This window comes from Cupressus sempervirens, chromosome 2, assembly GCF_028749045.1.
Source record: "Cupressus sempervirens isolate cs-2001-9-10 chromosome 2, ASM2874904v1, whole genome shotgun sequence".
NCBI lineage: Eukaryota > Viridiplantae > Streptophyta > Pinopsida > Cupressales > Cupressaceae > Cupressus > Cupressus sempervirens.
In genome coordinates, this window is record NC_143119.1 from 498524073 (window position 1) to 498550048 (window position 25976).

The window sequence follows — 25976 nt, forward strand, 5'->3', positions numbered from 1 at the left end:
CCTGGGATGCGCGCCCAAGGCTAGTGAAGTTGTGTGAATGGGTGAAGAGGAGAGGATCCTGCAAGGGAAAAACAAACTATAATCAAGTTTTCAACTGCATGAACATCTTAGAAAGAAATTGTGAAAATCCAACTCAGCTCATGATTGTCCAAGTATACTTAATTGTCAAGCAAAGAGGTGGAACTAAGTACCAAGATGCTCAGTGGTTGGACAAGGTGTTCCACGTTTGTTCCGAGTAGGGAAGGCCTTTCTCGGATGAGATTATGTGGGGATATTTTAAGGGTCCGCGGTTGGGAGGTTAAGCCCTTGACAATGTTTCCCTCTCCACAAGATGCCAGGACATGCACCAGACAAATATGAGTTATGCATTCAAACATTTGTTGGTAACAGGTATTTTACTTTTATGATGTTTTTACAAGTAGAAGATATGATAGATTGATTTATATCATTGCTTCAGTAATTTCTTTCAATGAAAGCAACTTTTCTCTTCAATGTAATTGGTAACTAGTTAGATTGGTTGATCTTCCAATTGAACATGAAATATATCTATATGCAAGAGATAGGTTTATCTGATGGATTGTTATTTCAGTCTTTCATTTATGTGAATAATGAATATGAGCGTATTTTCTAATTGTATGTTATTGCCATAATTAGCAATAGAAAGAAAATGAATGATACAATGGTATTTGATGCCCTAAATGATACAGTGGTATTTGATGCCCTAGATGATATAGTGGTATTTCATGGTATTAGTCATTACGATAAAGTGGTATAGCTATTTCTTCCCTAAGCACTATATATATGGACTAAGCTGGGTTTTGCAAAAGCATCCTTAGACGGATTTTGGTTTTGAATTCTATGGCAGTAGATTTTAAATTCCTTGTTAAATTCATTGATGATGTCTTCAATAGTTAGATATGATATGCATTTAGATTGGTAATAACCGTTGAACTTTTTTCACATGAACATAACTGTTATAACTGCCTTTTCATAAATTTAAATTAGTGATTTTATTTTCTAAGATATGCTAGTTGTTAGTTAAGACCCGGAAAAAGTGGATGTTACAAAAGTATTGTCCTCAATGCCAACCTTTTCTTTTTCTCCTTAATCATCTCCTTGTCTTGCTTCTTCTTCTTCTTTTTGTTTCTTGTTCTTCTTGATCTTTCTCTCTCATTCTCTCCTGCTTGCTCTTTTTCTTACACTAGCATTTGCTTCTTCTTCTGCACTTGCTCTTGCTCGTGCTCTTTTTCTCCTACTTGTTTCTTTTTCTTGTACTTTTTATTTTTCCTTTCTCTTCTTTTTCTATAAAGCCTAGATATATCTTTCCTGTTTTTTTTCCTAAGAAATCAGCTAATTTGTAGCCATGAGAGTGAAGTTACTAGAAACACTAATTTTTCAACAAGTTGCTAATTTCTGCACCAACCTATTTGAATTCGGGTTGTAGACTCTTACCTTTTAAAAAACCCTATAAAAATTAGGAAGAATTTCACTCAGATCTGTGAGATATGTGCTTTACAAAAACTTAGGGTAGAGACCCTAATTTAAAACTAAATCAGTCAATTTGGCTCCAATTTCTCTAAAACGTCGACTGAAGACACTTCAGTTACCTCCTTAAACAAATTATGAAGGAATTCGCTCAGATATGTTCTTTACAAAAATTTAGGTTCAGAATCCTAATTCTGCTATACCTTGCTGAATTCTACTTCTGTTGCTCCAAAAATTGGACTGAAAGTGTTTCAATATGCTCTCCAAAAACTAAAAAACCAGAAATTTTGTTTTGCTCAAATTTGAAAGATACAAAACTTCCAAAATGACCTTCATATTTGAAGAAAAATGCCTTACCATCACGGTGCCAAGATCATGCACAGGTATCATTTATAATAAAATAGCTTGCGTAAATGAATATACTAGAAATTATACTGATAATGATGTATGATAGCAGAAAGTAATAAGCCATTTTGAGGGGGCAAACCTCTGAATATCTCTGATGAGAAAACACTTTACAATGAGAACCAAAACTTTATTGGTCATTATGACAGACAAATAGGAAAATAATTGGAATACATGAACATCTGAAATCTTTAGATCTTCAACCAATTCTAGCATAACAGAAACATAATAAAAGACTCCTTATAGAGAGGTAAACCAATTTTTTTCTAGATCCTCCAATTATTTTCACACCTCATCCATCAACTTCTATCACCATCACTTGCATGCTAATCCACCTAAGAGACTTGGCCATCGCCACCAATAAAAGGGTCTAAGCAACATAATTTTTACCTCATTGAAGACTTAAGCACACTCCTGGGCACAAACCAATCTAGCCCCATCCACAGAGGTAAAGTCAATGAGTTGAATACCTGCAATCAACCTTTTAAAATGGATGGCTATTAGTTTTTTAACCGCCACTCACGAATTATCTCTATAGATCTTACAACTCTCAATGAACCACCAAAATCTCTTTACTCAAATTTCCAATATTCCCCATCATTGTTGGCACTAGTAAATCTTTCATTTTGCTAGAGCTTGCCCCTATAACACCATCCTCTATCTTAGGATAGTTAGAGAAATTTGACAAAAATCATCTTAGAGTTCAATATGTGATATCCCCAATCTCAGAGGTCAAATTAATTAAATGACACAATATTAGATAATAAATATAATGATTAATAAATAGTAATAATATGATATAGTATAATATAATAATATGATATAATATAATAGAATAATATATTATTAATGTAACAATAATATTTATATCTTAATAACTAAATAAAAAAATAAAAAATATTTTTGTGACCAACTATTAATAATATATTGCTAAGACAAAATTAGCATATAACAATGATAATGTCTAAAGTAATACAATATTATATTATAAATTGATAAATTTTAAGGTATACTTTGTCAAAAATAATATAGATAGATAAATAAATATGATAATATTATAATGTAATCAATATTATTATTTAATAGCCAAACTCATGATTCAAATACAAATATAAATCATCTCATCATTAACTATATAATCAATCAAAATATCATGGTCATGAATATCAACTAATTGACTATTCAGGAGATAATTCATCAACACTTGAACAGATGAAATATTCCTTAGATAGGGTGGAATGTGTTTTGAAACAACAAACAAGCCCTTTGTTGATGACAAGTAAACATATGTTGAACGTGGAGGAAGGTTGCCAGCTATATGAGCGATGGTATCCACGGAAGCAATCTGAACAGCAAGAGATGGTTCTATCAGATGTTGTCGTCCAATAGTAAATATGTGGAAGGAGTCCATAACTAATACCATTATCAAAAATTACGTGGAGACCATTTTGCAGCAACCACTACCATCAATATAATATTCATTGTGTGAGACAAATAAGTATGGAACGAAGAAGGATATGTAACGGTTAAATTAATTAATCAGTGGAAGTAAATTGCGGAAATCAACTAATAGTTATGAAAAGGTACTACCCAGAAAATGAAGCTGGACGTAATGAAGACTCACGATTAAGGAAAAAGTAGGTTCAGTTCTAAGAAAGGAATACAGATATTTAAGAGAACAAAATTATTTCCAAGAGGAAGGGAACAACAATATATAAGATAATAGTGATCAAGTAAACCCATCAGCAGTCAACAGATATAAATGAGGGTGGAAGCAACAAACAAATTACATTAAGAGAGGACGAGATTCAGATATTGTTTCCAAGGAAGTGAAAAGAAGATACAGTCAGCAATCTCGAGCATACAGTCTCCTAGAAAGTTTCCAGTCAGCGAATTAATAGTTAAGGGGGGGAGATATTAAATCACTAATTCAGAGTGGGCATTATTCTGGAATAATACTACATTTATATACTATGCTGTGCTATTATCACCACATTCATTATATATATATATATATTGAAGGCCTGTATTAAGGAAGGATTAAAAAATATATAATATCATCGATTGACAGGAGAAGCATAGAAACTTGTCACAAACAAGTGATCCCTACAGACCATAGATATAATTTCTAGTGTCTATATAACTCTGAGATACACTATCTGCTTTGGTCAATCCCGTCAACCTATTCTGTCAACACAACATATATTGCTTAATTTATTACTTATGTGTAGATTACCTTATCAAGCATAACTGAGGTGGTCCTATTATTGAACTATTATATAGATTGAGTTGGCATATATTTGATTATTAATATATGTTCTCCTTGTATAATATTATTAATCAACTTATCAAGTTAAGTGTTTTGAAGTCATCATTTATCATTATTTAATAATCTAAAAAGGCAGTCCCTTAAAGTGTAATTTTACAAGGAAATTGTCACAGACTTAAAGTTATTCTAGTAAGGGATATTACACAATACCTCACCTCCTTGTAAGGAACTAAAACAAAAAGCTTTGCAACAAAACATTGCAAATGACAGCTTTTGACTGGGTCACAATAGATTCTATTAGCTCATCATCACAAAATCTGATTGATCAAACCCAAAGAAGTTGAGTTTTGGTTGTTAAAAGCTGCACCGAGGCAAAAATATGACACCTTTCCCTTAACAAAAAGATAGTTTTGTGAGACCCATACCGAGTTAGAAAAGAGGCGCACAACCTTCAGATCCACAAACACAACCTCAAGAGCTAGAAGAGACCGAAAAGCCAACAAGGAACTAGGGAAAAACATACAAATATCCACTAGTCTCTTGTCATAATAAGGCTGCATGGGGAATTAAGAACAATCCATTGTAATATTGTTAAGTCGAGTTTTGGTTGTTAAAAGCTGCACCGAGGCAAAAATATGACACCTTTCCCTTAACAAAAAGATAGTTTTGTGAGACTCATACTGAGTTAGAAAAGAGGCGCACAAGCTTCAGATCCACAAACACAACCTCAAGAGCTAGAAGAGACCCAAAAGCCAACAAGGAACTAGGGAAAAACATACAAATATCCACTAGTCTCTTGTCATAATAAGGCTGCATGGGGAATTAAGAACAATCCATTGTAATATTGTTAAACGGAAACCCAAGGGGAAAAGTCTGTCATTCCGTAAAAACCAATCTTGACAATAGTGAAAGAAATATATGAGGCACCATAGCAAACAACCAAAATAAATACTTTAGTCTGGTTGTGGGGAAAAGAAGAACCAACTTATGAGGCAGGAAATAAAAAATAAAAAATAAAAAATGTAATCCCAGGTCATGAATCTGGCCTATCACAATAAAAGGCAAAATAGTGCCCATCAATCCCAGTTTTACCAAGAAATCTCCCATGAAACTCAAATTTCTGAAGCAGTGCAAAAATGGAATAGCTGAAAAGGCCTTCCATAATCCAAGGCTTGTTAAACAAAATGGTGATGTTGCAACTTGGGCAAGAATCCCTCTCTCTCAACACTTGAATGACAATCATGAGAATTGTAGTCCCATTACACCACAAGCTGCTTACAATTCATTAATGACAGAAAAGCAATATCATCAACTATTGCTTCCCATTCAATCATATTGTTTGACAATTTGACTTAATTCAAAGAGAAAGGAACCCTCCTTTTCCAAAACCCTCATCAGAATCTGTCAGCACAGCACCAATCCCTGGCTAAAACAGGGTAGTATCTTGAGGTCCCATCAAAATTGAGCTTAAAATAGCCCTTTGGAGGCTTCAACCAAGAGCTGGGTTTCTGAGCATCCTTCTAGTGATTACCCATCTAATAATCAACCCTTCTAACCAGTTTGTTAGATTATATACTTAACAATTTACAATAAATGCTTTATTAAGGCATATTTTCTCGAAGATCCCAGAACTAGAGCTGTTAGATGCTACACTTTGAAAGCCTTCAAAAATATCTATAGACCAAAAGTACCTCTTACTATTCATGTGGACAGGTGCAGATATAGCATATAGAAATGGAATTGTCAACACAAACACAAAATTCAAGAAAATCCAAATGAATTTTGGGATATTTTTCCAACCTGGACCTCCTTAATAGGCCTGAAAGAACTAGACATGTTTTTCCATTATCATCTGACACAAATGAGAAGATTTATTTCAGCACCACTAAATCTATTTAGCAATTAAGTATTAACTTGTTGACAAGGGTGACAGAAATAATGGCTTAGTACTCAGCAGGACCAGGATACAAGCAATATTTTCACTAGCAGTCCCTTTTTGGAATGAGATATTGACAGAATTTCATCAACAGGTTTAAGTACAAATTAGAGTTTATCTATTTGGTCAAGCTTTGTTCACCTGGGAACTTATAGCAAGTCAGGATCATATGTAACATTTTTGAGTTATTCAGGAAGGACTTGCTGAAAATTGGAACATTCTTTTTAAAGTTGTCATACGTTAAACATATGTAATTCTCAATGGAAGACAGATTTGGCTCTTATATCTACTAACATATTGTACAAATTTAAATATGTTACATTTTTGAGTAATTCAGGAAGATCTGACTGAAAATTGTATAAATCTAAATAAAATTGTCACAAATTAACCATATGTTATTTCAACAGAAGACAGATTTAATTCTTATACAGTTATACTTACTAAAATATTGCACAAATTTATAAACGTCACATCTTTGAGCTATTTAGGAATGTCTCACTGAAAATTGGAAAAAATCTATCTAAAATTGCCATAAATTAACCATATGTAATTCTTGACAAAAGAGAGGTTTAGTTCTTATATCTACTAACATATTTTACGAATTTATATATGTTACATGTTTGAGTTTTTGAGGAAGGTCTTACTGAAAATTGGAAAAATCTATTCAAAATTGTCATAAATTAATTGTATGTAATTGTTGAGAATGTGAAGTCCAACAGTCACATGACCTTTCACCTTCTCTTGTCTCTTCATCTACCAGTTTTATGATTGTATAAATGGAATGTATCAGATATTGGTTAGTACAAGATGGTTCTTCGCTTTTCCATGGATGTAGCCCTTTATGGTGAACCACGTAATTCACCATGTTATGTATTATCTTTGTTTGTCTCTAATTTTAGATCTGCTGTTTTGTGTTATCTGTATGTTTTTGCTGCTTCTTTAAAACTCAACATTTGGTATCAGAGCATGGTTGGAGCCATGGAGAAGCTATTGAGCAGACATGGAAGAAGCTGATGTTTGTGGAAAGGATTCCGTTCTTTTCGTTCCTTGCCTCTCCATCCTTCTTTTATGTATTGGTGGGTCATGAACCATGGAGAGGCTTTTGACCAGAGATGGAAGAAGCTGATGTTTGGGAAATGGATTCCACTTTTTCTGTTCCTTGCCTCTCCATCATTCTTGTATGTATTAGTGGGTCAAACTAAAGTGGGAGTTGTTCATCCTACTTCAGATTCGTCTTTATTTGAAATATGGGCTACTTGGAAGAGGTTTTCAGAAAAAAATGATGTTAAAATTTATTCAGTCATTGAAGATTTTCTTGATGCGTTGGAATTTGATAAAAGCCTTAGTTTTTGGCTGTGCCATGGGGTATTTGGAGTAGAAGTGAGACCTGAAACCAGATCCTTCAGAGAGTTTGGATGATCCATCTTTGTGGAGGTTGAAACAAATTGCTGTGTACATTGATGGGATGAAGAAAGTGAAAACGCTAGTGTTCGATGGGGCTGGTGGAGAGGTGACAAAGAAGCTTCACCACTGCAAAATGAAGAAAATTTGGATAAGGATGTGACAGATAGGTGGGAAAATGTGGAGAATTCTCTTGAAGAGGAGGATGCTGGGTTTGCTTTTTCTCAACTCTTGATGCAGCTGTGGCATGTGTAAATGGTTTGAGCAACCACAAACTCATGACACTGAAGAGGTGTAGCAGCCATGGTTGGCAAAGAGGAAAACATTCTTGCTAGGTTGTTGCTGCAAATACTGTGTGTGACTCTTAGTGGAAAGTTCATGAAATAAATGAAGAAAAGAAGACACTAAATCAAGAGCTGGCATGTGCAAAGGTCAGTGCAAATAGAGTCACAGTTTTAGTTGCATCAGTTGCTTATCATTATAATTTATAGATATTGGAAATTGGATGAAGATATTAGTTGCAGAGAAGGGGCGCACAGGAGTGGGTGAACGTGCTGTGTATGTGTTCAAGGGTTCTTCTGTGGATGGAAGACTGTATTGTGGACCCGCAGAAAGTGGTGTTCCTGGTTTTAGATTAATGGGTCAATTTGTGCCTGGAAAAGTTGTAAGAGAAGGTGTCCAGCTATTAGATTTTATTAAGTCCGACTTAATTTGGAGAAGATTACTTTGCAGTGTCCTTGAACTGTCTTTGGCAAAGTTAAAATCTTCGATGGGCCTAGTTACAATGAGAAATTAAAAGTGGAAACGCAGGGTATGCCAGTGCTAATGGCTATATGATTTGGACTTCAACTGGGAGATTGTTGAGAATGTGAAGTCCAATGGTCACATTACCGTTCGCCTTCTCCCATCTCTTCATTTACTAGTTGTAAACTTGTATGTTTGTATAGATGGATGAGTAGAGGCTGTGCATTGGATATCAGTTTATACAAAATAGTTCCCTTCTTTCCAGTGGATGTAGCTTATTATGCCGAACCATGTAACTCACTGTGTTATGTGTTATCTTTGTTTGTCTCTAATTTTCTTTCTGCTGTTATGTTTTATATATATATATATATGTTTTCTCTGCTCGTTTGAAACTCAACTGTATTTCTTAATGGATGACAGATTGAGCTCTTATATCTACTAATATTGAACAAATTTATGCCTTGAGAAATAATAGAACTTAATGAAATTGCAATTATATTTCCTGGTATATCACTAATTGGAAAGTGCTTGTTTTGCTAATAAAAACGGTTACATGGAGAAATTGTAGAATTGTTTATCTTGGTTGTACTGAGATAAATTAACCTAACAATTGCTTTCTATATTATTCTCAAGTTTCAACCCTAGTCAATTTCTTTGTACAAATATTGCATTAAAGCAGTATTGTTTGAATTTAATTGCCAAGTTTTTTTTGTAGGCTTATGTGCAGCAATTGGAGACAAGTCGGTTGAAGCTTACTCAACTTGAACAAGAGCTTCAGCGTGCTCGACAGCAGGCATGAAATTATTTAGTATAATCTTTGCTTGGTTGAGCTCATCATGTTTTCATTGAGTCCCTTTTATATATGTAAGGGGGCATTTATTTACAATATGTAGGGCTGGTATGTGAAATTAAATGCTGAAAGAGAACATTTCTATTAAATGTAAAGAAAATGTGCAACTTAGCTTTACAAAAACTTTCCATCTGCCATTTTGAATCTGTCTTCAAAATTATTGGAGGCTTACAACATTACACCATCTTAGAACTACACTTGATACATGTCAATGACCATTTGCCATTTTATTTCTCAGGGTTTCTTCATTGCAGGAGGGTATTCTGGAGATCAAAGTCATTCCATGAGTGGAAATGGTATCTATTTTACTTTTAAACAGTTGGGGAGATTTGTTAAAATTGTTCTTATTTTCTCTTCTTTTCTACAGCCAAGGCATTTCTTGACGGTTGATTACACTCTATGTAGACATCTGGTTGCTTGCTTCCCTGTATGGTAATTTGGAAAGAACTCAAAGAAATTTTAAATTTTACGAAATCAAGATCGTTTATTTCCAAGTTTAACCATCTCAGTGCCTAGTGCTAATATTCAATTCAAGTGTGCTTGATTATTTATTTTCTGAATGGTTAAAGTAAAGCTCATGTACGTATGTTTCAAAAATAGGAATGCTGATTGGAACCAGCTATATTCAGGTTCTACAGTCTGATTATGGAGCACTTGCGTAGCAATACTTGGTAGTTTTATTGAAATTTAACTATCTATATGAACATGAAACGATTTATTCAACAAACTGAGGCTTCTGCATTGTAGCTTAGGACTGTGAGCATGTGCAAAATACTCATTTTGAGTAACCAATGCTGTTATTATTTTAATACATAAATTTTGTGGAGCTAAGTAATTCTGATGAATGGTCATCTGTAAAATGGGATTGGGCAAAGTGATAGTTTCACCAAAAACAGTTTCAAGGCCATTTCTTGCATTCCATTTGCTACGGCTAATCCGTTTTTACTTTATAATACTTCTTGTTCACGTCATGAGTCAATCAGAGTTCAATTGTGGATATATTAGTTAGCATCTGTCCTCTGAGCTGTCTGTTAGGGTCTTTTCCTGATACATCTTAGGGGAGAGAATTTATCTTCCTTATCTTCGACATCTAATATCATTCCACATCTTAAAGATTTAAATAAACTTTAAAAAAAAAAGTTTTAATAGGCACCTCTCTCCATGCTTGAAACATGTGAAGATGATAATGCTGTTGTAAGACTGGTTGTAATGTTGTTATACTTAATTAACTAGAGATATGTGATATTAAAATGTTCTGCACTTACCTCCAAGGTCTTCAAAGGCACTTTGAGGTTGCCTTCATTTCCACCATTACCCCACATTCTTGTGGATCCAATATGATGCTTTTCCTTTAGTCGAGATAAGACATTAATTTTTGTATAAACTTGCACCAAATCTTGACAGTTAAGAGAGACGAGGAAATTTTCATTTTACAAATTGTATCAATGCATTCTCACTACGGTTTCACTTATATGCAAATGAGCTAATCACCTACAAAGAGAGTTGGAAATGGAATGGAATAGATTTAATTGTAGAAATCTGGAATTTGAATTCAAAATGAAAGACTTAAGTTTGGTTTGTGATTGATGAGGTAAGCTGTGAAATCAGACAAATAACCTGTTAACTAAGTGAGGGAGTATATATACTGCTTCCGGTTGTTTATGATCATGTCTTGTCTTCTATAAGAATAGTCTTGACTTGCAGAGTGGCCATCTGATGTTTAGTGTTTCCCTTAACCTGTGTAACACATTTCAAATTTTTATCACCTGTTTAGCTTCCTTTGGTTTATTATGAAAGTGTTTGGGGTAGAGCAAAAATGCCAGAGTAAAGAGGAACAAAGCATTTTCCATATTGTGGGATGGTCTTGAACATGCCAAGGGGTCACTCTGGGAAGAAAGTTACCCCTGGGTAAGACTTAACTTATTCAGGACAAGACAGCTCAGCCAAGACTTTCTCTTATGACACTACAACTTCCAGACAAAAATTGATTGTTTCCTTTAACAGTCCAATGTGGCGACAAACAAGGCTGGAAAGAAACATAAAATAACAACTTAGTAATTATTATTAAAAGAAGAAATTTTGTACAAGGATAACAATTCCATCCAAATAATTTATATTGCTTGGGGCAACTTGTGATTACATATGTAATACCTGATTCAAATACATTAATCTAACAGTTGAGTGGTCAAGACTCAAAACTATATGATTAATTTAAATGCAAACTTTTCTAGCATACTCAATTTCTATTTATACTAAAATAAACAACCATTAACTTAGACCAGTCACTAAAATATTAGCTAGCATACATGGTGTCCAGTTCAGTTAGAATGTTACCCTTAAACCACCTAAATGTTGAAACAGAGAAGATTAGGCAGTATTGATGAAAATGCAAGAGAACAGCTTTTAATTATGGAGAAATGACAAAAAGAGCGATTGGAATAGCTAGGGCCAACATTGGGCAGCTCGGTCAACACTGAACAATTCGGCAGCAACAACAGCTCGACAACTACTGAAAGTTGGCACCAAAAGGAAAAATGAACAAAGATGGGCAGGATAACAAGACAATCCAGGATGCTCCTAGATCAAACCATCGGGGTTGAAAGAAATGATTATCCTGAATCATGCAAGTGTCACAACCTGAGCTGAATCCACCTCAGATTGAGAAATCCATGTAGCATTTTCAATTGGTCTGTTCTTCCACTTCACCAAATATTCATAGTAATCTTTTCCTCTTATGCTCTTACCAACTCTCTGATCCAATATCTATTCAATTTGCTTCTTAGGATAATCATTTGGGACAATAACTTCATCACTTGACTCATGATACTTGTGCAAATCAACAATATTGAATATAGGAGATATATCCATGTCATTAGGTAACTCAACTTCATAAGCATTTACCACTGTCAAACTTCCTCAAGATCTTACAATGTCCAAACTTCTTCATTTTCAGCTTACTATATGTTCCAACAGGAAATCTACCTCTCTTCAAATGAACCATCACCTCATCACCAACTTCAAAAACATGATGTCTCCTAGACTTATCAACATTCTCCTTATATTTCTGATTTCTTTGTTCCAATCTCAACTTCACTTCCCCATGCAAAGACTTCATAAAACCAACAAATTCTTTCCCTTCAACACTTCTCCTCTTCACCAGTAACATCCCTCAAATCTAACATTCCTCTAGGCTGCATTCCCGTAACAATCTCAAAAGGTGTTTTCTTTGTACTTCTATTCACAGAATTATTATATGCAAACTCAGCTTGTGCCAATACCATATTCCAATTACTTGGCTTAGCTCCAACTAAACATATCAACAAATTACCCAAGCTTCTATTTACAACCTGTCTGTGGATGGAATGTAGAACTAAACTCGGTATCCATCTTCTTCCACCAAGTCCTCCAAAAATAACCAACAAACTTACTGTCTCTATCAGAGATAATACTTTTTGGTAATCCATGCAATCTAACAATCTCTTTGAAGAAAATCTTAGCAATATGCACAACATCTAATGTCTTCCTACATGGTATGAAATGTGCCATCTTAGAAAATCTATCCACAACAACTAATATGGAATCATACTCTCTTGCTGTCTTATGTAATCCAAGAACAAAATCCATATTGATGTCACTCCAAGGTTTCTTAGGAATAGAAATACGTGTATACAATCCAGTATTCTGACTTACTCCTTTTGCAACTTGACAAATTCCACTACTTCGTACAAACTTCTGAACAATCTTATACATTTGTGGCCAATAATACTTATCCTTCAGCAAACTCAATGTTTTATTAATTCCAAAATGTCCAGCCAATCCACCACATTGCTTTTCCTCAAATTAACTCTCATAGAATTTCTTGGTATACACAATTGAATTCCTTTGAACAACATACCTTCTTGAATGAAATACTCATTTAACTTACTTTCTATATGCCTCAGAAATATGGGGTCAGTATCATACAATTCCTTCATTTCATCAAAACCAAGAACTTCAATCTTCATCTTGATCAACAAAGAACGTTTTCTACTCAATGCATCAGCAAGGCAGTAACTCCACTTTTTTACTTGATCACAAATTTGAAACTCTGCAAATACTCAACACACTTCATATGTCTTTGATTCAACTTATGTTGACTTTCCAAATACTATAAAGCTTTATGATCAGTATACAACACAAACTCTTTAAGAATCAAATAATGTCTCCACTTTCTCAAGGCTTGAACAATAGCTTGAAGCTCTTGATCATAGACATGATACTTCCTTTTAGCATTATTCAACTTCTCACTAAAGAAAGCAACAGGTTTAACTTCTTGACTCAACACAACTCCTATGGCACTACCACTTGCATCACATTCAACTTGAAATACCTTATTGAAATCAAGCAAAACCAATATAGGTAACTCAACAACCTTTTGTTTCAATGTCTCAAAACTCTTATCAGCTCCATGTGTCCACTTGAAAGCCTTTTTATCTCCTCTTATTGTCTTGGTCATAGCATTACAAACAGAATTGAAATTTTTTATATTTTTTTTGTAGAAACTAGCCAAACCATGAAATGATCTTACCTCACCCACATTCTCAGGTGTAGGCCATTCCAAAATTGCTTTAACCTTTTCTTGATCCATTTTCAAACCATCAACTGAAATCACAAATCCCAAATACACAATTTCCTTTTGCATAAAGGAACACTTCTTCAAATTAATCAACAACTTTTCCTCTTTCAATCTCTACAATATTTGTCTAATATGCTCAAGATGTTCTTCCTTAGTCTTACCAAATATCATAATATCATCCAAATAAACAATCACAAACTTACCCAAAAATCTCTTGAGAACTTCATTCATCAACCTTATGAAAGTACTAGGTGTATTAGTCAAACCAAAAGGCATAACCAACCATTGATATAAACCATTTTTTATCTTGAAAGCAGTCTTCCATTCATCACCTTCTCTGATTCTAATTTGATGATAACCACTCTCCATATCAATCTTGGTAAAATACTTTGCTTTACTCAAACAAGCCATAATGTCATCCATCCTTGGCATAGGAAACCTACATTTCACTGTGATCTTGTTAATAGCTCTAGAATCAATACACATCCTCCATCCTCCATTCTCCATTCTTCTTAGGTGATAATACAATAGGTACAACACACGGGCTCGAACTTTCTCCAATCAAACCTTTCTCTAACAATTCTTGCACTTGTCTGTTAAGTTCTTCATTTTCGGTAGGTGTCAATCTATATGGTGCTTTGTTCGGAAAACTAGCTCTAGGAATCAGTTCCATACAATGACTTATACTTTTATTGGCGGTAAACCATCAAGTATATCTTCAGGAACAATCTCCTTGTACTCATTCAACAATCTTTCAATTTATGCTGGCACTCGGCTAGCACTCTCAACTTCTATTGTCACTTGGCTTCTACTTTCTTCTATTGCTCAACCTTTACCTGTCACTCGGCCATTACTATACTCTATCGCTTGATCATTACTAGCACAACTCAACCCTCTAGGAATTATGGCAAAACACACTTGGTTCCTTTTCATCTCTTTTTCAAATTGCTTTCCATTAACCATGCAAATTCTCATAGTAGTACAATTGATCTCATCATGAGACTCAATCAAAGGTAACAATATTTTCTTTTCTCCATTCACCCAAAGAGTATATTGATTTAATCTACCATCATGCACAACATGTCTATCATATTGCCAAGGTCTACCCAATAGAATATGACAACAATCCATAGACATAATATCACACAAAACTTCATCAGAATAGTTTTCAATCTTGAATTTCACAACACTTTGTTCACTTACCAACAATTTATGCTCATCCTTGATCCATTACACATGATGGGGTTTAGGGTGTCTCAACCTCTGCAACTACAACTTTGTAGCTAGTTCCTCTAATGCCAAATTCGTTGAACTACCACTATCAACAATTACTTTGCAACATTTTCCTGCCATCTTACATCTGGTCTTGAAAAGACTCCTTAGGACAGGTTACTCATCAACTCTTTTATTACACACTCACCATCAAGTTTTCTCCAACCTCAGATCCACTTGATGAACCCTCAAGGTCTCCTTGAATCACAACATTTTTGTTACCTTGTTCATTCTCACCAGAGTATATACACTTAAAGGATCTATGCCCTTCTTTGCCACATCTGAAACAATTACCACGAAAACCACCTCTAGAATAAGAATTACCTCTTCCTCGGTAAGAACTAGTACCTCCTCGGTAAGAATTAGCACTTTTCCATTCAATCTTATGTTTGTCATCATTTTTCGACTTAGATTTGCCCTTATCTTGCACATAATTGTTAGATTTGCCACCTTCTCTATAAGATCTACCTCTGCCTCGCTGGAATCTGCCACCTCTACCCCTTTGTCTTTGTTCATGCTTCTTTGTCAAGATCTCCTCATCTTTCAAGGCATATTGATATGCTTCTTCCACACTTTACAATTTTACAAAACTTATCTCATCTTGAATTCCAGATCGCAATCCATTTAGAGATCTTGCAACTTCTCAACCTCATCATTTACATGTCAAGAGCTGATGTCCAATCTATAGAATTCCTCAGTATACTCTTTCACAATCATGTCCTTTTGTCTCAAATTTTGCATCATCCTCAAAAAGATAACTTGGTAATCAGCAGGAAGGAACTTCTTGTTCATCTTGTGCACCATTTTCAGCCAAGTCCTGATCTTCTCTTTTCCTCTTCTCCGTCTATCAATTTGTAAATGCTCCCACCATGATGAGGCATGACCTTTCAACCTAGTGACTACAATATTTACCTTCCTATTATCAGGAGTGCCTTCAAACTCAAAGAACTTCTCCATATTAGAGATCCAATCCAACACATTGGTGTCCAATTTTCCATCATAAGGAACAACTTCTATAGCAGGCTTTGAATGTGCCCTAGACAATACTCTCAACAATCTTTCCTCATCTTGATCTTCCACAGGTTCCGGATTAGGGTTTGGTACCATTGCTTCATCATCACTCACATCATCAAGATGCGCTCCTCTCCTCTGGGCTGTCTCCACAACATCTAATCTGGGTGCAATTTGTCTCAACATATCCATAATAGTAGTGTCAACATTTCCTTTGCCTTGAACCATCTTCAAAAATAGGTTCCTTCAAGATTGTAACCCACTGCAAGTTAAAGGTCAAATCCACAGATCTGCCACCCTACAACTAAATTTAACTTAGGGTTCTACATGATCCAATCTCCACAAGGACAAATCTCAATCTCTGATACCACCTTACGCAAAGAGCGATGGGAATAGCTAGGGCCAACACTAGGCAGATCGGTCAACACTAAGCAACTCGGCCAACACTGAACAACTCGGTAGCAACAACAACTCGACAACCACTGGAACTTGGCACTAATAGGCAAAATGAATAGAGATGACCAGGATAGCAAGGCAATCCAGCATGTTCTTGCATCAAGAAACTAATATTGCGTTTCCCACTCATACGTTATTTTGCCAGCTTATAATTGTTGGAGAAATCATTTTTGCATTTCCCACTCATTTTTTAACAATAATTGGAAGAATCAGCTGTAAATACTGACAGATCTGAGTAACATAGGTTTAGTAGCCATTTGATTGCAATAATGTAGGTGAACTGACACAAAAATTAAATATAGAGCAGGTCAAAATGGTGGGCAAAGTAATTAAATCTAATCACAAAGTGGGTTGCTTTTCCCAAAACAATGACAAAATTACACCTGATCTTGGAAATTTCAACATTGTAGTATTGATTCAAACCAAGTAGATGAGACCTTTCTTAAACAAGTGCAAGTTTCTGGCTGAGAATACTGTGAAGAACCTAGAAACACCATCATGAATGCCTTAGAATGCTCATACTTGAGTGCTATGTAACGGGAAGAATTTGCTCCGAAGAGAAAAGGAGGATTACCTTACTAAAATAATTACCATTTCTTTCTTTCTGGATGCCTACTCACTTCTTCACTAGAGTGACCTATCTCTTAATTTCTTGGGCCTTTCTTTGGATTATGGGGTACCTTATATTGAACACAAACTGCAATTCCATGTGGAAACTACCTTGGGGTCCAAGTGAGGTCTCTAATGTTTTGGATATTCTGGCGACTTAGAGAGGATGCCCACCATTTTGGAACTAGATAGGTTATTCCATTTGGTGCATAAAAAATTTAAAGGTAATTTGAAAAGGAAAATATACTTAGAAGTTAAAACCCTTAAAAATTTTAAAGGTGAAGGATTTTCATCCTTTTTATAGTACATACATTTAAATTTGAGCTGCTTTTAGTTTGTTTTAAGTGATTTTAATAGTTATCACCAAGCTATCCCTAATTTTTTTTGTTGTTTCTGCATTACTCTCCCAGAAACATGGAGAAACATTGATATAAAGTCTCATTTATAACTATACCATTGCCATGATTTGATTAAAAAAGGCCTTTTCTAGTGGTTGAGGTTTAAATGAATATATTTGTAGAATCAAACAACTTAAATTTTCCATATAATACATTCTATGATACACATTAGAGCTTGTAATCACATGATTCTCAAATATTACATATACATGATCATACAACTTCAATTAATTCTTTATATCAAGAGATGCACTGTTACAACAATGATGATAGATCCAAATGGTGTCATGAAGGAAAAGAAGAATTTAATATGCTGTAGAGAACAACCAAAGCCACGAACCAAAACACGAGCCTCGGTGGAAAAATACTCATAAAGACAGATGGTGCATTGGTCAAACCAAATGGCGTCACTGCAAATTCATGATCTCCATATCTAGTATCAGAGTGTGAGTTCTACATTGGGAGCTCAATGTGCCCATTCAGTCGTTTTAATGTTTATATCATTCGGCTTTGTGTTAATAAAGCCGATCTTGTGTAGTATGTCTTCTAGAGGTAGAGGCCAAGGCCGAGGTTGGGGTAGGAGGTCGAGGCTGAAGACAAGATAGAGACAACCATCCTAGTTCGTCACAGCATTCACTTCATGAGGGTTCACATGAGGAGTAGCAACATGATGAGCATAGTGAGAATAGGAGGTCTGAGCAGAACAAGAGCTAGCAGGGAGAGTTAGAGGGTGCTATGTTGCATCAGACGTTTCAGGAGATCTTGAATAGGTTGGATAACAGGAAGGACCGAGAGGATAGAGGTCCGTGAGGAGAATCCAATCATTCTTATGTTGAGAGTGAGAGATCTCAGAGTCCTCCAAGGAGGATCATGTTGCGGAGGAGGATGCTATATTAGCCGCACAAATGAGGGAGTTAGGACAAATCCTCCTTTGATTTATGGTAAGAGTAGTAGTGCATCGACATAGGCATGGCTGATTGATTTGAACAAGCACATCAGGATGCATCCATATACAAGCAACAGTAAAGAAAGATATGCCATTCTGCACCTTTGAGACTTTGCGTCAAAATGGTGGGCGTTAGAGGAGCAAAAATTACACATTGATATATCTTCAGTAACATGGGAGCTATTTTGGAGAGGTTTCAAGATCATTTCTTGTCTAATCGTTGGAGGTAGAAGTGAGCAGGTGAGTTTGATGAGTTATGTTAGCATAATATGACGATAGAGTAGTACGGGCATCACTTTAAGGAATTGAAGCAATATTTAGGTATTCAAATTGATGAGGCATTAGTTCAACACTTTGTGAGAGGTCTCAATATTCAAATCATTAAGGATGCTTGACTTTTTGAGCCTGAAACACTTCAAGAAGCAGTAAAGAAGGCCTTGGTGACAGAGGAGAATTTAGCTTTCAATTGTGGTGGTTACTTAGGTGCTCAATCTAGTATAATGCCTTATGTCGGCATAGGTAATCAAGGTGCTTATTCTTAGAATGTAGGATACTCCGGATTCTACCCCTCATCCTCTAAAGGTGGACAAAATTTTAAGAAGAAGAAATTTCAGAATCATAAAGGTAAAAACTAATAGTTGAGCCCATGCAGTGGCCCAAGAAAGGATCAAACTTAGTGTCGTGCTAAACAACAACATAGCCAGCCTACCTAGAGTCCTACGACTCATTTCAGCAGAGGCAACATTTAACAATCAAGTGTGCTACTAGTAAGAAAGGATTTTTACAAGAGGATAGAGTGCTTCTCTTGTGGTCAGCCTAGACACATTGCAATAAATTGTTCGTAGAGGTTAGTTCAAGCATCTAGTCAGCTCCAAACAACTTCTAAGCCCATTGTGGGTGATATAGGCAGGTCTCATTGTGTTTTTGTAGCTATTGACCATTGTCATGAAGCTTTTGAGCCTATTGTGGGTGATGTGGGCAGGTCTCATTGTGTTTTTGCAGCTGTTGACCATTGTCAGGTAGAGCATTAGGGTACTGTGGTTGAAACATCAAGTGTGTGTGGAAATGTTTCTATTTTATTTGATTATGGGTCCATCGATTCATTTATTTGACCTTCTTTAGTAGAGCCTTGCAGGTTGACTATGGCAAAGCAAGATAATAGGTGGCAAGTTGAATAAGCTTCAAGAAACAAAGTGTCTGTAGATTCTTTTGTGCATTCTTGTGTTTTGGGACTTGTTAGTTTTGTCACCACTGTTGAGCTATGTGTTATTCCCTTGGGTTCCTATGATGCTGTCTTGGGTATGGATTGGCTTAATGCTCGTGCAACTAAAATCGATTATCGGTGTAAGAGGGTTCAGTGTGTAGATGATTTTGGAGTTAATGTGGAGCTCATTGGCATTCAAAAACCTATCTCTTTGCATATGATCTCAGTGATACAATTGAAGCGATGTATGCAACACAAATGTCAACTCTTTTTTGTTACTGTTGATGACCTAGATGTCACCTTAGATAGTCATCCTCTTTGTGGGATTATGCTGATGTTTTTTGTATGAAGATTCTGGGTATGCCCCCAAAATGGGAGATTGACTTTTCGATAGAGCTTGTTCTTGGAGCGGAGCCCATCTCTAAGGCACCGTGTAGGATGACGACTCAGGAGTCTACTTCAACTTGAGTAGTAGTTGGAGAAAGGTTTCATTCGACCTATTGTTTCTCCTTGGGGAGCTCCTATCATTTTTGTGAAGAATTAATGATGTGAGTTTTGTTCTACTACAACATGCATAATCAAATACTTAATGTTTCAAGGAGAAACACTAAACATTGAATCCTTTCTTGATATAAGGTCATCTCTCATGCTAAGCTTGCAAAGTAAGATCATGAAATGACTTCAAGGTTCCTTATTAATCGTGGACTTCACTCAGTTTGATGATGTGATATGTTGGCTATCACAAAGGGACTTACACTATTCATTCAATGGATGTCAACTCTTGCACTTCTAAAGATTTAGTTTCACAATATGCAAGGAAAACTTTATTTTGATCTTCAAACATCCACTTCAAATTAAACTTAATTTCTACTACTACTCCTATCTCTAACTAGAAATGGAAGGAATCATAGATGACTTAAGACTCTACTAGAGGTGATCTCACCAACAGCTCCACCCACCTAGTGCAAGCTTCTTTGGAATACATAACCGATTTTCACATCAATATCTTCTCTCCAATCCCATCATTTGGATGCAAACCAAAGATTGAACATCAATTAAAGTTAAGTGGTTTCATTGGCTTACCATGCAAGGCACCCTTACCATCGGCAAGAGGTTAGTGGCCCAAATTTGTATGAGTCAAACAAGAAAACATCCACAATAACTTCCATTCAACTAAACTACTTCAACATGAAAAGAAATGTACTCCAAATGAAAGGTGGAGGAAACTATGCAACACCCCAAAGCAATAACAAGTTATTCACCATGAAGTACCAACAATGAATTATCAATTACTTTAACAAGAATTATAGCAGCAATTTGGTCAAGTCTCTCCCTTAGCTATCCTACTCTAATCTCCTAGCTCTCTATTACTTCCAATCTCTAAGCTAATCTCTTCCAATCTCTAAACTAATCCACTAAAAATGAGAAGGCCTTGGCCTTTTATAGATGTCCAAATATAATGAAGGGCTAAGGTCAATTCAAGATCAAGGGCCGAGATTTCTTCCCACAACCCTAATTAGGATTTCCCAATTTACAACCAACCACATGAAGGCACCCATTTATGGGCCAATAAGAAAATTGCAATGATTTTCTCAACCAATGAGAAAATAGGACACTTGGCATAATTTGATTGACTGTACTTGAAACTGAAAATGTCTAAGTGGAGGAGGCAAACAATTGCCACCTCATCATCCTTTGAAATTTCCTCATGAAATCAGCTTAAATCACTTGCATCTTTGTGAACCCATGAGCTTGATCTTTCTTGATTCTCCCTCATAGTTCCAAGAATCACGGCGATTCATGCGATTCACGCGATTCGGCGATTCGATTCAAGCCAAACGATTTTTTGTGAATCGGTGAATCGAATCAGCGATAAAGGGTTTATGAAATAAGTTACTCACTAAATTTCAAGGGTTTTTTAAATTTTCCGATTCATGGCCGATTCGATTCCGATTCATGGCCGATTCACGATTTGATTCGGCCTTGCCGATTCCGATCCGATTCCGATTCTTGTTACTTTGTTCTCCCTAAATACGTCCTCATGTAGCTGGATCCCTTGTGCTTTCCTGAGTTTCTTGTTGATTCCAACTTGAGTTTGCAGGTTGATAGCTTGAACATGAATCCTTCCTTCTCACTTGAGTTCTCGGGACCGAGCCATCTTCTTGCAGCATCCACTTGAAGTCTTGAGGCCTTGATAATCACCTTGCCCTCTAGCTTCTCCTCCCGTTGGTGTGACAATGGAGGGTATGTGCACCACAGTGCTCTGATTTTCTAAGATGTTCCAAGAATGAATTTCAAATCAGCCCTTCACCCTCTTGAATTCACCAGAAAAGCATTAAGTTCATGGAAAAAATCTGAAAACAAAATCATATAAAAAATAAACAAATTTTATCCCAACTTAAAACCAACCACTTTGCAAAGTTGAGGCAAATTTTATCTCATCACAATCCAAAACCATTTACTATTATTATTTGATTTTTTTATTTCTAATTTTCGCTTCTTTCTCAATTTTTTTACTTTTATTTTATCTAATTTTTTTGAGAAGAGGTAGGATGGTTTTGCCGATTAACAAAGGATGATAGTTGGCTGGGGAAAATCTTGAGAGGAGGGAATTTCCTCAGGAGGGAAGTTTCTGAAGATGGGAAATTTCCCCAGGACATGGTGTTTTTAAAATTTCCTCATTTGAATGTTATTTGGCGATTCCTTGTTCTATTCTTGTTCATTGTGTTGTCCTCATGCCATAAATCGGTCTTCTAATGCCTTATGGTAAAACTTGGGGGACTCAATGTAAGGAAATTTCCAAAGATGCAAAATTTCCCCAGGAGGGAAATTTCCAAAGACACGAAATTTCCCTAGGAGGGAGATTTCCGAAGTTGCAAAACTCCCATAGGAGGAAAATCATGAATTCCTCGCCCTCATTGTTCTAAAATTGCAATTCTTAAGTTACTATCGAATAAAGGCTTGAGCCTTTGAGATTTTGTGTGGGCGGGGGAAGAGGATGTAGGGAAATTTCTGAAGATGCAAAATTTCCCCTGGTGGGAAATTCACGAAGTTGGGAAATCTCCTTAAGAGGGAAAGTTTCGAAATTTCCCTAGGAGGGAAAATTCCAAAGATGAGAAATTTCCATAGGAGGGAAAATTACGAAGATGAGAGATTTTCCTAGGAGGGAAAATTCTGAAGGTGAGAAATTTCCCCTAGGACCTGGTTCTCTCTCAAACTTTGTCAAACACACAAACCTTCTCTCCCGAACTAAAATTCCACTCTCCATTTGGACTTAGACCACGGAAATCCCTCTGCACAAACCTGAGACCAAAATTTGCTTCCCAATGAGCCAAAATTGCACAAACTCACCCTAAACTTGGAGACTTGAAAAAAATGTTGCCAACCGAAACCACCTAAGACGAAGACTCCTACTTGCTAAAACAAAAAGAAGGGGTTCCCATTTGCAATGGGGCGATGGTGTGAAAACCACATGACAAGAAGGATGGTTCTCTTTGATTGTGCATTGATTATAAACAGCTGAATAAGCTCACTATAAAGAACCAATATCCTTTTCCTAGAATCAATGACCTATTCAATCATTTGAAGGGAGCCAAGGTGTTCTCCAAAATTGATCTCAAGTCTGGGTATCATCAGCTATGTATTCATGAGGTAGGCATTCACCGGACTGCTGTTCACACCAGATATGGACATTATGAGTTTACGGTGGTGCCATTGGTTTGACCAATGCACTAGTCTTTATGAGCATTTTCCCACCGAGGATCATGTTTTGGTTTGTGGCTTTTAGTTGTTCTCTGTGGCATATTAAATTCTTCTTTGCCTTCATGACAACATTTGGATCTATCATCATTGTTGTACCAGTGGATCTCTTGATGTAAAGAATTCATTGAAGTTGTACAATCATGTATATGTAATTTTGAGTCATGTGATTATAAACTCTAATGTGTATCATTGAATGGATTATGTACCCATGTATTATCATTGAGTACTGGTTTAGATATTTAATGATATGATGATTATTACATTTTAGATGTTTTGTTCCATTTCTCATTTATGTCATGTGATGTCTATAAGCATTGTGAAGTAGCATTGTTGGGAAAGCTGAGAGGATGAAGGATAGATTTTGCTCCATTTATTTATTTGTGTAGGATTGTATATAAAAAAAATTCTACATTTTCTTCTTATCCTCTTGGATTCCTCAACAGGGGCATTAATTTATAACTATGCCATTTGCCATTATTTGATTTACAGAGGCCTTTTTCCAGTGGTTGAGGTTTAAATATTTCATTACCATGTATCTGTCTGCCAAAATGCCTTATTTGTGTATTGCAAATCGAGCTATTGTCAATTTAAAGAATTTAATGAAAAATATTTCTACTTTCTAAAATTGCAGGAGCTTTAGCCTTTGACATGGAGTATGCACGTTGGTTAGATGAACATCATAAGCAGGCAAATGATCTGAGATCTGCAGTAAACTCACATGCTGGGGACAATGAACTGAGACTTTTAGTTGATGGCGTCATTGCACATTATGAGGAGGTTTTTCGATTTAAGAGCATAGCCGCAAAGTCTGATGTTTTTCATATGGTTTCTGGTATGTGGAAGACTCCGGCTGAAAGATTCTTTATGTGGATGGGAGGGTTCCGCCCATCTGAACTTCTTAAGGTGAGATTGAAGAATTTTTAATTTATAAATTATTTTTCTGTTTCCTTTTGTCTCTTTTACTGAGATATTGTAGGATCTACTTTAGAAGAGACTCAAATTTGTGTTTTGACAATTACTATCACAGAATTTATAATTATATTACATCTGCAGTTGTACTTTTTAAAACTGTAAAATGTAAACATTCACTCTCCTGTTTTATGACTGAACCTTTTGGTTAATGCAATTGGCCATTACATGTACTGCCGAACATGATGCATGTGTACACAAGAAGATGGATATAGTATCCTTCTGATCATGTTATTGTGCTTTTTTGGCAGATACTTATTCCTTATCTGGAACCATTAACAGAGCAACAATTGCATGGTATATGCAGTCTACAAGAATCATCGCAGCAGGCAGAAGATGCGTTATCGCAAGGAATGGAAGCTCTTCAGCAGTCCTTAGCAGAAACTCTTGCATCTGGATCCCTTAGTACACCAGGGCCCTCTTCAAATGTAGCCAATTACATGGGACAAATGGCAATGGCAATGGGCAAGTTAGGGACATTGGAAAGCTTTGTCCTCCAGGTACCTTCATCTGATCAGGCAGAAATCTTGAAGAATCAACACCAGATTTGGGCTTCTAGATTATAGAATTGAACAAATATTAGATTTGCGATTTTTCCCAATTCTACTAGATACTTTTCAGGATTGTTTTCAACTTAATTATTACGAGTGTAACATTTTTTTTTTTTCATGTGTTGATTCACAGGCAGATAACTTAAGGCTTCAGACACTCCAGCAAATGCATCGGATCTTGACAACCCGTCAAGCCGCAAGGGCTTTGCTTGCTATCAGTGATTATTTCTCTCGTCTCCGTGCTCTTAGCTCTTTGTGGTTGGCTCGTCCCAAGCAGTAATGTAGGTACTGTATTCAGTGTAGCTCTTGGAAGTGGTTATGATATTAATGAAAAGATTTGGACTTCAGAGGAAAATGCTGTGCAAGAGTGGGCATGTGCTAGAACAGAGGACCTAAATAGAATTGTATGTCCTTGCTGCTGTGGTTGGATAACTAAGGATCCATGTGTGGATTATGTTGTTGCAGGACAATGCTTGGAATCAGTAGCAAAGCAAGGGCAAAGAGACACCTGGTATGGCACACCTTTTAATCACCTAATTTGCATGCCAATTGCATGGATGTATTGCATGCTAATTTAGTTTGTATTAATAGACTAGCTAGCGACATCTGTTTTTGTAGATGGTCTTTGTGTAACATAAAAAATACACATCGAAGATGTCTCTTCCCATTTCTTCTTTTATTCCTTCTAAATTAAAGAAATTCCAGTGACTTTTGTACGGTGACAAATGTAAAAGTCTTTCAGAAAGTTAAGCTGTTTCTTGTCCTGTTTACATTTTATAATGCATGTCAGGGCATAAAGTCTATGAATGAAGTTTGTTGGGGCTTTCTTTGTTCAATGGACTTTGTCAGCAGTATGTCACATGAATCTTTACCAAAACATTCGCCTGTGGAGCCAAAGGCCTTTTAGAGTCCAAAATGGCAGGAAAGATAACTTCTAAATAATTTGATGCAAGATGGTCTCTTAGAAATAATATTTAGGCTTCATTAAACATTACTTATAGAAGCAGAGTTATCATTTTTCTATAGCATTGAATGACTGTTTGGTACTTGTAGAAAGAGTACCATTTTCAGATGAAGATTAAGTTTATTATTG

The 25976-nt window shown here is 35.9% G+C and overlaps 1 protein-coding gene across 6 annotated transcripts in view; it reads left to right on the top strand.

Moving 5' to 3' along the window:
- Positions 1-25976, top strand: part of LOC149573179 (transcription factor TGA2.3-like) — a 52668-nt gene that overhangs the window by 25634 nt on the left and 1058 nt on the right. For 2 of the 6 annotated variants that reach the window (XR_016360045.1, XR_016360046.1), the window contains 6 exons: positions 8956-9033; positions 9329-9386; positions 23995-24266; positions 24584-24832; positions 25017-25168; positions 25349-25394. Coding sequence is in view for 4 of the 6 variants with exons in the window: in XM_089814353.1 (XP_089670479.1) it covers positions 8956-9033; positions 9329-9386; positions 23995-24266; positions 24584-24832; positions 25017-25163 (804 nt within the window). In the remaining 2 variants the exon portion in view is untranslated. Of the gene's footprint in view, positions 1-8955; positions 9034-9328; positions 9387-23994; positions 24267-24583; positions 24833-25016; positions 25169-25348; positions 25720-25976 lie in introns of those variants that run through there. The other 4 variants (XM_089814353.1, XM_089814354.1, XM_089814356.1 and 1 more) reach the window with 3 other exon arrangements.